Here is a 12,640-nt window from a genome sequence, read left to right as displayed (position 1 = left end):
TGCTTGTGCTATTAATGGGATACAAAAAATGTATGTGACAGTAACCAGGCTTAACACCCAAAAAGGTTATGTGATAGCATAGTAGTTTAGTTATATAACTGAAAAATGTAAAAGTGCCAGTGATGTCACAAGGCATGATGTGGTTAATCGCAGGGCAGTTTTTCTCTGACGGTTGCATATGTCTCTGTTCCAGTTCAAGAGCCCAAGAGGAACCTCTCCTTCTTCCAGCTGAGGAAAGTGTGGGGCCAGGTTTGGCACAGCATCCAGACCCTGAAGGAGGACTGTAACCGGCTACAGCAGGGACAGCGAGCTGCCATGTATTATGCCAGGCGGTTTGGGACTTAATTTAAAATCGCGTGGTGGCTTTTTCCACAGGGAGGTGGCGGAGGCAGGGGCCCAGAAGCAACTGCTAGGACAGACAAGAGGGAGACGCTGGTTTAGACAGGCAGGAAGTGGTCAGGTGGGCAGGATTGAGGGAGGCCCTTTTAGACTTTATGAGGTGAGTGAGGTCAGCACATGGAGCTGTAAACTGAGGGGTGGGCTGGCTGAACTAGGGGCAGATTTTGGAATGTGGAAAAGCTCATTGCAGTCTGGGTCAGCAAAGCTCCCATGATTGTCATGCTGGGGTCTGCCTGACTCTTTCCCCTGGGATATGACTAACTGGGGTTATTGGCCCTTTGTGTGGTACTTTGCCTTATTCCAGTGCTGGCTGAGGGCTAGGAAATTGTATGATTATAAGTGGCTACTTTTGATACAATAATAATAATTATAGTAGGGATTTGCCTTGGCATTTGAGGTGGTTTTGCTGTTGTACAGGAAATGGTATTTGGATCCCAAAGATGCCTGAAGGCTGTTTTTTGTGGTCCTTGCAGGATGAATCTCCTCCGGAATAATAGCTGCCTCTCCAAGATGAAGAATTCTATGGCTTCCATGTCTCAGCAGCTCAAAGCCAAGTTGGATTTCTTTAAAACCAGCATCCAGATTGACCTGGAGAAGTACAGTGAGCAGACAGAGTTTGGGATCAGTGAGTGTACTCTCTGTAATGAGTTTGGAAAAACCATTACTGTCTTCCCCCCACCCCCTTCCTAAGGTTTCTTTTGCCTCTTATAATTTAGTTGCTTGTGTCTATTTTGGTTTTGTGGTGTTTTCATTTTGTTTTTCTTTTTTTTTTTTTTTCCTACATTTTTTTTTTCCAGCATCAGATAAACTGCTGCTGGCCTGGAGGGAAATGGAACAGGCTGTGGAGCTCTGTGGGCGGGTAGGAGACTTGTTTTAGATTCCTATCCTTACCGAGGGGGGTGAGGCTTCGTACAACCTTTTCTCACTCTCTCCTCGAACACCAAATCCATCCTGTACGTCCAAAATCAGGAGGTCCTCGCCATGCTCTCTGACCCTAACTGGGACTTGATGGGAAGAGGCCAGGCTGGTAGCCAGTAAAGGGGAGGCCCATGGCGGCAGATGCAGGAGCTGTGCAGACCTGGTGTGCATTTGAACAAGGCGCAAAATGTGAAGTGTCCTTACGGGAAGCCCAGGCCTCTTCCTATCAGAAAGGGCCTCAGATGAATGATCAACACTCCATCGGGCTGGGGGGTTTGCCTAGTTTTGTTGGGACACTAAATCCATAGGAAAGAAAAAGTCTAAGCATAAAGTTTTAGGACAGCATAAATCAAACACCACTGAAAAACGTTAATTGTGAGGCAAGGGAAGGAAGTATGGCTTAGTGATCCTCACACAAATTGAAGACCGAAGCCTCCAAGACCTTTTCTGGGCTTTTTACTATATCTATATCTATATTATTATCTATACTATTATTATCTATACTATTTACTATATCTATATTTAGATGTCTTCTCTGACCAGAGAGACAGTGAGTGCTCCAACCCATCCTGGCACTCACATCCAGAATCTCCGATAGAGAGGAGCCCAGGCCTCCCAATGTGGGATGGCATTGGGGTAGACAAATTAAGGGAAGAGAAAGGAATGTGCATTGGGCTCTTCTCTATGCCAGGTACTGTGCCAGATACTTTACATACTGTATCTTATCTCACCCTTAAAATGGCCCCATTAGAAGCCTATTTTATGGCAGAGGAAACTGCAGCTCAGGAGTTAGTGCTTTCCCCATGGGTCACACAGCTAGAAAGTGGTAGACCCGAGATCCAAACCCAGGCCTTCTGACTCCAGAGTCTCTGTCCCTTCTAGCCAGTCACCTGAGAGTCTTCGGTGAGTTTGAAGGTGTTCCCCGCCCCCCCTCCCCCCAAATCTTGCATCTCAGAACGCCCTTATTACATCAGTTGACATTAGCACAGCTTTTTCATCAGGAGAATGAAGTGAAGCACCTGGTGGAGCGGATGATGGCGCTGCAGACTGACATTGTGGACCTGCAGAGGAGCCCCATGGGGCGGAAGCAGGGGGGAACGCTGGACGACCTGTGAGTACCGACCCAGTGTCCGGTCAAACCCACAGAAGCCCCAGCCAAACTTCCATACATATGTTGAGATTGTCTAAGGGTTCAAGTGTGGTTATCACAAAAGCTCTGTGAGACCATTCTATAGAGTGTGATCCATTGGCGAAGCATCTTGGCATGTTCCAGATGAGTTGCAGAGATGAGCAAAGGGCCAGTCACCATCACTGTCAGCCTTCATTTCCATATCTAGCAAGTGTTGAGAAGAATTGTCCGACCTCACGGAGTTGTGAAGATCAATTCAGATGATTTAGATAGAGCAGGAGTTCATCATCTTTAAAGTCTGTGAGGCAGGAGCTTTAACCATGGCACCAGACGTCACTGTTCACGCAGCCCACCCTGATCCAGGTGTGGCTCAAAGAGCAGAAGGTAGAACAGAGAAGGAGACCAGCAGGTCTTAAGATTTTGAACCCGGGAACTGTTCATTTGAGTCTTTATCAGGAATCTAGCCTTGGCTCTGAGAGGTGATAAGGTGCCCGGGCAAAGCAGTCCTACCTGAAGGAAAGCCAGATGAGAGGGAGCAGGCGAGCTGCCTCAAACTCTTGGGAGCTCCCACTTGGGCTCAGCACTGTCCTCCAGTGCCTTTACCAGGATTCTCAGGACCAGAATCTCGAACATCAGAAATCTGATGATTCGTATTCTGTATTTTCTCGAGTTATTTAACCCATTATTCTCCTTTAGTTTTCAAATGAGAGTCACCTCTGAAATGTCAGGTCGTTTCATTGTGTTGAGGTGGAAAAGGGATAGAAGTTTGTGTCTACCCTTGGGCTTGAGTTCTCACAGGGAGCCCGTGTTCTCCAGGCTTAGGTCCAGTGATGTCACTGGAATCACCATTGCAGAAGCCACGTGGACAGGAAATTCCAAGGGACAGAGTAGAACCTCCCTTTCTTAAGATTCTTTCTCATTAGGGATGCCTGGGTGGCTTAGTTGGTTAAGCATCTGACTCTTGGTTTCGGCTCAGGTCACCATCTCGCAGTTTGTGAGTTTGAGCCCCAAGTCGGGCTCTGCACTGACAGCGTGGAGCCTGTTTATGAGTCTCTCTCTCCCTGTCTCTCTACCCCTCCCTTGCTGGCTCTCTCTGTCTCTCTCTCTCAAAGTAAATACAAATAAACTTTAAAAAAAAGAGAAAAGAGATTCTCTTGGAGAGAAGGGCGAGGTTTGATAACGAGAGCCATCAGTTCCTCATCATAGGCATCACCTATAGTATCACCAGGAGTAGTAATTTCCTCCAGTCAAGGCATAGTGCTGGTCTTGCTTCTAAAAGTCAGTGATTCTACTGGCAGGAATTGACTAACCAGTGTCCCACATGTGCTTATTTGACCTCACATCTTGACAGAGTTTCTCCTTTGTATATTTCAGAGAAGAGCAAGCGAGGGAGCTTTACAGGAGACTTCGGGAAAAACCCAGAGGTAAGTGGGCCATTCTGTCTGCCACACGCACCTGGTTCTGTCATGTGTATGGCGTTGACACTCTGCCAGCCACTGGAGGAACTGTGGGGCTCTTTTCCTCTTTCCAGACCAACGAACTGATGGTGACAGTCTTGAAATGGTCCGGCTGCTTCTTCAGGCCATCCAAGGCTTTGAGAAGAAAGTGCGAGTGATTTATACGCAGCTCAGGTATCCGCCCCAACTTCCCTTCTCCAGGGTGGAATTCAGAGAAGCGGCAAGGACCCATGTGAGGCCATTTTCTCACTGCCCTCTGACTTGCTTACCCTGAAGGAGATTTATCCGCAGCTGTTGTTGGATTCATAATTACCAGGGATTATGTTCTCCTCCTTTCTCCAACCCAAATGCCACTGGAATTTGTCACATTTATTCTTTACAGTAAAACTGTGGTTTGCAAGCAGAAGGCTCTGGAACTGTTGCCCAAGGTGGAAGAGGTGGTGAGTTTAATGAACGAAGACGAGAAGACTGTTGTCCGGCTTCAGGAGAAGCGGCAGAAGGAGCTCTGGAATCTCCTGAAGATCGCTTGTGTGAGTGAGCCCCATGGCCGGGCCCTCGGCCCCCAGCCCGCCAGCCTCTTTTCCACCTCTGTGCTGCTGTCACCACCCTCCAAGAGAGACCGCAAAGCCACTGACAGACACTACTCAACTGCCACGGCTCAGTTTTCCTTCCTCTTCTCCATGACTTAGAGGGAGCAGGGAGGGGCCGAGTCAGGGCTGCACCAGGTGTGTTTCATTCTGCACGTGTGCATTTCCTGTGGCTGCTGTCACAAAGCAGCACCGCAGAGTTATTCCCTTACAGTCCTGGAGGCCGGAAGTCCAAAATCCAGGTGTCAGCAGGGCTGAGCTCCTGCTGCAAGCTCTAGGGGAGAATGCTTCCGTGCTTCTTCCAGCTTCTGATGGCCCTGGGCAGTCCTTGGCTAGTCCTTGGCCGCATCACTCTATTGTCTGTCCCTGTCTTCACAAGGCCTTCTTCTCCGTGTCTGTCTTCTGGGTGTCTCAGATCAGTACACTTGCCATTGAATGTGGTTCCCACCTCAGTAGTCCAAGTTGATCTCCTCTCAGGATCCTTAACTTCATCTGTGCAGACCCTTTTTCCAAGAAGGTCACATTCACAGGTTGCTGGACTTAGGATATGGACAGATCTTTTGGGGGACCTTCTCGCACCACAGTGCATGTCTGCGTGACCTGGTTGATCCTCATCTGAGCCTGTGCTGCTTAGTATTGTCAACCACACTTTCTGTGCCTACTGTCTTAATGTAGTTGAGATTCCACTGCATGCTGCTCAGGGAGAAAATGGGACACAAAAAAGAGCCCGGGACAGAGAAGGAAAAGAACCTGGTAAAAGCCATGGAAACCAGAGCTGATGGGAGAAAGACCCACACTATGCCAGCTGCAGCGAGGTTGACTATGATGAAAGAGTGATTTAGCCACTGGTGGTGGTTAAGAGCAAAGAGGAAAATGGGAAGATAGTTGCTTAAGGTGGAGGCAGGGTGCAAGGATGGTGTTTTTAAGATCATGGACTGGAGCGTATTTGTAGGTCAGGCAGGAGACAGTGCACTGGGAGAGTCACAGTATCAAAGAGGTGGGAGACAGTTGAGTGTCCAGGTCCTGAGAACAGCAGGGTGTCAGCTTCATGGGCATGCATGGAAGGATTGGCCTGGGGAAGGGATGAGTGACATTTCCTCCTGTAAGAAAGGAAGCAAATTAAAAAAGGAGAGATGACAAGGAGAGAAGCTTTAGGAAGGAGAGGGAAATTGAGGTATTTCCAGTGACGGCCTGATACGCCATCTGCATTCATGTGACGTTTACTGAGCGCCGAGCACGTGCCCAGGAGCGAGATGAAAACTGGAGGTAAAGGGGGAAAGAAGCATGGCACCTGGCCCAGGAGCTCATAATCAGAGGGGCACACACAGGGAAGTGAATTCAAACATGGGGCAGGAAGTGTTCAGCAGCAGCTGTGGTGCCATGAGCATGAGCCATAGCATGAGTGTGAAGGAGCAACGTCAGCTTCAGGCCTGGAGGTGAGGGAACCACAGGAAACATTCACAAGGAAGGGTTGTTTCAACTGAAGAACGAGGTGGACAGGTGGAGATGACATTCCAGAACGAAGACATTGCTCTATCAGAGGCACGGAGGCCTGAAAGAGTGTGTGTGTTCCGGGTACTACACGCAGAGTGGTGTAGTGTGGGGCAAAAGGGTATCGTTTGGAATGAAACTAGAGAGGCAGGCGAGGACGAGCCCATGCAGGCCACACATGCTTTCGCAGGCATAGCAAACACTAAGGAATTTGTTTTTCTCTCTCATGTCAAAGGAAGTATGGGAATGGTATGATCACATTTGGGTTTCAGAGAAATCCTTCATGGCAGCTGGAGAACGGATTTGAGACTTTGGCAAACGTCACCACTGGGGCGGGGGGGGGGGCGCCGCTTTGGGGACTGGAGTTGCACAGCCCTTAGGGTGCACAGGACAGGACAGTGGAAGGAAGGCCCAGGCTAAGTGGAGGAGGTGGATGTCTGGGTCTTTCCACGGGTGACCATCTGCAGAGCAAAATTGGGTGCTTGACTGACTGGTTGAAGCCAGACCTTGACGTTCAGCTGGAAGGAAGGATGTGGAACCAGGATGGGTCCCATAGCTCGTGAGGCTGAGCAGGATGAAGACCCATGGGCTGCGGCAAGGGCAGGAGCCGGGTCTGTAAAAAGACGTGAGGCCAACAGATGAGAGTTCAGCTGGAAACTTGAAGTGGGGCAAAGCACGAGGTGCTGGGAAGGTTGGCATAGGTCATCTGCGGGCTGCAGGTGTGAGGAGGTGGGAGCCCCTGAAGCAGGAGCCACTGGCTTAACCTCTTGACTGAGGTGGGTAGCTGCAGCAGCCGGGGGGTCAGGACATCTTGGTTTTCTTGTTGGCTGTCCCACAGATGGTGCAATTCACAGAAGGCCACTTACAACCTTCTGGTATGTCTCAGGCTTCTACTTGAGACAGCAAAGATGTCTCCCTCTTAGTTTCCTTACGAGAGTTTCTGAAGCAATCAAACTAATGAACGAAGCTTACAAATGCAGGTACTCCAATCTCCCTGTATTTACAATCTTCTATCAAAAAGTACACCTATAGGGATGCCTGGGTGGCTTAGTCAGTTAAGCATCCTACTTCAGCTGAGGTCATGGTCCCACGGTTCGTGAGTTCGAGCCCCTCGTCATGCTCTGTGCTGACAACTCAGAGCCTGCAGCCTGCTTCAGATTCTGTGTCTTCTTCTCTCTGCCCCTTGCGTTCTCCCTCCCTCCCTCCCTCTCTCTCTCTCTCTCTCTCTCTCTCTCTCTCTCTCTCTCTCTCTCCCCCCCCCTCAAAAGTAAATAAGCATTAAAAAAATTTTTTAAAAGCACACCTATAGATGCAGAAAGATTTTCTAAGCCTGAATGAAGACTGTGGCCATATGCAGGGATGTTGACTCAAAATTTGTAGGAATAGCTAGTGTATTGTGACCTATTGTTTTGTGAGAAAATACCATGGTGTGAATGCAAAATTGGAATCATCCCTTTGCTCCAAAATTGTGTTGACTCTCTTTTGGTTTTGTCCTTTAGAGCAAAGTTCGTGGTCCTGTGAGTGGAAGCCCAGATAGCATGAATGCTGCTCGCCTCAGTCACTCTGGTCAGCTAATGTCTCAGCCTTCCACTGCCCCTAACAGCTTGCCTGAGTCTGTCAAGAAAAGGTAGGTCACTGTAAGGTGCCGGTGATGGCCGGTGCACTGGAAAGTCATGGGAATAGACATGCATGTTTATCATTGATCATTTTATGTGTAAGGCAATTTTGTGCATGTATTGAGTTTGTGCTTGTTAATATCCAAGCAAATGTGATATTTTGCTCTCTAGTGCCTTGCAGCTTGCTAAGTAGTTGCCTTGTCTAAGGATTGGATTACTAATTGCTTAATGAGGAGATTGAACATGCTAGTCAGTCACATGCTAGTCAGTCACATGCTATTATATAGTCCCATCAGCCATCATCTATCATTCAGAACCAGCCTGCCCACAGGGAGTACCCTGTTGGCCACACCTCAGTCATCTCGCCTCCTCCCTCTCACCTCCCACCGCTCTGAGTTACCATATTAGGGTTTTCCACCCACTGCCTCTCCTCACCCCCCACTTCTGCCTTGCTTTCCCCTCCTGTCGCCTGGGCCACTGCCACCAAGGTGGTGAACAGAGCATTTCAGCCTTTTCTGCGAGGCCTTTGGCCTCCCTGCTTCCCAGCCAGTCCTGCCTCCAAGCCCTCCCTAGTCAAATTAGTCTTCACAGAATACCACTTGATCAAGTTATTTTTTGGCCAGTAACTAGTAGTGGCTTCCCACTCCCCTGGAGGATTCAACCTGAGCCTTTTTAGACATTTACAGCCACCTCAGCCACCGTCTAGGCTGATCCCCAGTTCCCATACAGACTCCTTGCCCTGGCCCAGTGGTTCTCAAAGTCTCATCCAGACCAGCAGCATCAGCAGCATCTGGGCACTTGTTAGAAATGCAGTTGCTGAATCAGCTGTTCAGGGGCAGGGCAGAGCAGTCAGCCTTTCAGAAGCCTTGGCTGGTTTCTGATGCACTCTGAAGTTCCAGAACCTCTGTGGGCTGGTCCTGGGAGGTCCTTCCACCTACAGGACACATCTGCTTCCCTCTCCTCCAATGCCCTGACCACTCACACAGCTCTCTCTTCTTGGACTGCCTTTAGATGTTTTTGTTTCTAGTTCAGTCCCATGCAGTTTCTTCAACATCCTCTATGTGTCGGGTCTTAGGCACTGGCAATGGTTAAAATTGTCTGTGTGGGCAAATCTATAGACCAAAAAATAGATTAATGATTGCCTAGGGCAGGTGAGGGGGAGGGTGGGAAGTGACTGGTAATGGGCACAAGGTTTCTTTTTGCATGATGAAAATGTTCTAAAATTAGATTATGGTCAAGATTGTATAATTCTGTAAATATACTAAAACTATCGAGTTACACACTTTAAATGGGTAAACTTTATGGTATCTAAATTATAGATAGATCAATAAAGCTATTTTAAAAATCCTGTTCTGGGGCTCCTGGGTGGCTCAGTCAGTTAAGTGTCTGACTTTTGGCTCTCACAGTTCGTGGGTTTGAGCCCAGCATCAGGTTCTCTGCTCTCAACAGATCCTCTGTCCCCATCTCTCTCTCTGTCCCTCCTCCATTCATTCTCTTTCTCTCTCGAACAAACTTTAAAAACAAAACAAAATAAAAATCCTGTTCCTGTGCTTAGGGAATTCATAGCCTATACGTTGTGGTACTTAATTGTACGTGACCTTAGATTGTTAATTCTCTCCCCAACCTACTGTGAGCTTGAGGATAGTAACCAGGTCCTGTGCCTCTTACATTGCCCTTTGGAGCTGGCCCTAAGCCTTCAACCTAGTTGGTAGCTACGTGGAAGAGGCTGAGCAAAAATGTGGCCTGTGTTCCTTCCATCAGAGTGTCATGCTTTGTAAGGTGAGTGGATTTCCAAGGCACTGTCTTCCTGGATTTGGCATTTTCCCTCCAATGATATCCTGGAAGCCCTGGGAAAGTCGTCCTGGGAGCACAGGCTGTCCGTCCATGTCCTAGAGCTGAGGCTAAAATAGGACAGCGGCTTATTATACCTTTCCCTTTCTCCCCATGGCCGTTCACAACAGGTACATTTCTTATCCTGGAAAAAGAGAAAACAGTTTAAATGAAATCAGTTCCCAGAACTTGCTTTTTCACAGATCTCAAGGAACTATGGAAATGGTGAAATTACGTGGTCTGTATATTTTTTTTCTATTTCAAAAACTGGAAAACAGGTGATTTGTGAGGTATCTTTAGATTTTGGCAGTTTAGAGAGAATTAAATTCAATTATCTGAAGTAAAAAGAGATCTGCTTGCTCTTTCACATTGTGAATGGTAACACTTATGGCTGAGCATGGGCTTCTGAAAAATGCTTAACTAGATGAAGGAGATTACTGGTCAGTGACACGGTGCTTTACGACACTCAGCATCAAAATAATCGTAACTTCATTTTTAAAATCTTGTCAAAATCCCTGTAGCAGTATCTCTGAAAATTCACATTGACCATTTTCTAATAATCTGATCATTTTCCTTAGTGAAGAACTGGTGGCTGAAGCACACACGCTCTGCACCCAGCTAGAAAATGCGATGCAAGACACCATCAAAGAGCAGGACCAGAGTTTAAGGGTAATGGCCTGTGTGAATCCGACATATTCCGTGTCCTTTCTCCCCACGGCAAGCCAGAAAAAGAAAATGCAAAGGCAATCCAGCGTTTCCTCCATCTCAGTATATGCTTATGCTTTTCTAGTACAGACGACTTCTTATTCAGAGTAACGCTAACAATTATTGAATGGGTACGAGTACACTATGTGCATTATCTCATTTAATCCTTGTAACGCTTAATTTTGATAAGGGAGGTAGCATCATTCTGAGAAGGTCTTTCTCTCCCTGTGGTTTTTGTAGCACTGCTGAGCATCTGTGTGCATGGAGGTCTGGGGCTAAAACAAGGACCTGTCACAGCCCCGCCTCTCAGGGACTCAGAGCTTAGCAGTAGGTAGTACTACTTATAGGGAAACTAACCTGATGAAAAACTGGTCAAGATACAGGTACATTTATGGCAAAGGTTCAGAGATGCTAAGCCATTCCTCAGATCTTAAAAGGCCCTTTCCTGCCAATACGGTGACCTGCTAGCCTCCCCCTAACTTCTCAGTTTCCAGAAGAATCAGAGAGGATACCACTACTAATTGTAATCACTTCTTATTTATTCAACTGTCCGTCTCTGGTTTAGGGCTTTTGCTATCTTTTATTTCTGCCCATCCTCCTTCTGACAGTGTGTATTTTGATCATTTCACTGCTTATTTGCACTCCTACCAGAGAAATAGGAAGTCTTATCAGGCCGTTTCATCTGGTAGGGTTGGAAACTGGTAGCTGAGGTTAGCTCTTGGTACCACCTACCCACGGTCAGAAGTGCTATGAGCCACAGGTGGTACCAAAACTGCCTGTCTAGTTTCCATAGTCCCGGAATCTGAGGGGCTTCAAGCTAGGCCAAAGGAAAGTTCCCTTACGGTTGTGAAAATGTAGCTTTAGCTCGAGAGTACCCTGCAATAACAAGACTGTTACTAATGAGAGGATTTAAATTTCCTTCTAAATTGTGCTGGTCGCCTCCTGAGGAAGACAAACAATCTGAGGTGTATTGGTGGCCACTGTATTTTTAACATGCCTGTTGACTTTCAGTCTCTAGACTGGAGCTGGTTACAGACGGAAGAAGAAGAGCAGAATGGCCTGGAACAGGCCTCTTGACTGTGTGGGTGGCCTTGACCACCTGATGGGACTGCCTGCCCTGAGGCCCTCCCATGGTGGCCCCCGCTGTCATGATGTCCCAGCAGTCTTCGGCACCCAGGCAAAGATCTTCTCACTACCCCAGGAGTTGTGACATTCACCGTGGGCCAGGGCTGGCGTCCTCTGCAGGCACCGCCAGCAACTTGTCTGCACACTGGAAGTCCTGCGTCTTGGAGGCTCAGCAAACACTGCTGCCAAGCATGAGCATTTAGGGAGACCAAGCCACTGCAGCTGCTTCCTCTGGTCTGGAAAAAGTTCTCAAAGTACTTTGCCCCACAGATCACTGGACAAATGTCTAACATGACTCTTTCAGGACAAACTGTGGAGGACGCTTCGTGTCAGCCTGCCCTCTCCTGACCCCTCCTGATCTCCAGAGGTCCTGATCCGCCTGTCCTCACAGCTAATGTTTCATCTGGATTTGGAACTAAACAGACTTTTAAATTGTAGACTTGGCATGGCCCCATCCTTTCTCTTCCTCTTTTCATTTCACTGCTGCTAAAATTTCCCTTTTACCCACTACTTTGGTGGTCGTGCCCCTGTTGGCAAGGTCGTAGGTGAATGCCAGCTCTCCCCATCTGTAGCCCTTTCAGCCACAGAGTGACCTGCCAGCACCAGGTCAGAGAGCAGCTTCCTTCCTTCGGGTCCTGGAGACTACCTGCGAATGAGCTCTTGTGCAGAAGAACAGAAGAAGAAAAGGGTATCTGTCAACCACAAGTCTGCTGACCCCTGTGCCCACACCTGTCCCTGCTCAGACACATCTATGTGCGGTGGTGCTGGGATGGGGGAGCGCCTGTTTCTCATATCATCTAGCAGTATTATTAAATTGACTTATTTAAAAAATAGTTTCCATATTTTGCAACATGACTCAAGCATTTATACTGGGTTCCGCAACCTGTTTTTGGCAATATTTATGGTCAGGACTTAGGAACTCAAAAACCAGCTTAATGGAAAATGTTATAAAATAGAATAGTGCCTGGATCTGATGTTGTCTTAGCACCAGCACTGCTTCTTTGACATTTCACAAAAGTTCTTTATGTTAAAAGCAGGAAAACAAAACGAGTTTAGATGATCACAAATAGGCGAGTTTGGTCAGAAAAGAAAGTTGGAATAGGAGGATTTTACAAACTGGCTTCCATGGATACAGTACAAAGCGTTTCAGGGTCAAGTACATTTAGGAAATGCTTCATGCTTTAATTGCCTCTTGGAGATTCCCATTGTACACTGGCATAGTAAAGTTTCTGAGAGTCCTACAATAATAAACTGGCTTAACTGTGTAAATCTACTGTTTGCCAAATGCCTTTGACAGCAGAGCCGTTTTTCCCCCATGTGAGTGTAACATTTGATACAGCATGATTTTGGAAACACTGGTGAGGAACATAGTGGGAAATAAGA

At 47.5% G+C, this 12,640-nt stretch overlaps 1 protein-coding gene across 3 annotated transcripts in view; it reads left to right on the top strand.

Moving 5' to 3' along the window:
* IKBKB (inhibitor of nuclear factor kappa B kinase subunit beta) overlaps window positions 1–12,090 on the top strand; it is a 74,712-nt gene extending 62,622 nt beyond the window's left edge. For 2 of the 3 annotated variants that reach the window (XM_047855848.1, XM_047855846.1), the window contains 10 exons: window positions 194–317; window positions 873–1,024; window positions 1,197–1,258; window positions 2,307–2,428; window positions 3,821–3,870; window positions 3,978–4,077; window positions 4,286–4,433; window positions 7,481–7,608; window positions 10,006–10,096; window positions 11,144–12,090. In XM_047855848.1, coding sequence (XP_047711804.1) covers window positions 194–317; window positions 873–1,024; window positions 1,197–1,258; window positions 2,307–2,428; window positions 3,821–3,870; window positions 3,978–4,077; window positions 4,286–4,433; window positions 7,481–7,608; window positions 10,006–10,096; window positions 11,144–11,209 — 1,043 coding nt within the window. In that variant the 3' untranslated portion in view covers window positions 11,210–12,090. The remainder of the gene's footprint in view (window positions 1–193; window positions 318–872; window positions 1,025–1,196; window positions 1,259–2,306; window positions 2,429–3,820; window positions 3,871–3,977; window positions 4,078–4,285; window positions 4,434–7,480; window positions 7,609–10,005; window positions 10,097–11,143) is intronic. The other variant, XM_047855847.1, reaches the window with a different exon arrangement.
* The last annotated feature ends 550 nt before the right edge of the window (window positions 12,091–12,640 follow it).

This window comes from Prionailurus viverrinus, chromosome B1, assembly GCF_022837055.1.
Source record: "Prionailurus viverrinus isolate Anna chromosome B1, UM_Priviv_1.0, whole genome shotgun sequence".
In the NCBI taxonomy this organism is placed as follows: domain Eukaryota; kingdom Metazoa; phylum Chordata; class Mammalia; order Carnivora; family Felidae; genus Prionailurus; species Prionailurus viverrinus.
The sequence above is the reverse complement of the archived record's forward strand: the minus strand, read 5'-3'. Positions and strand labels throughout refer to the sequence as shown.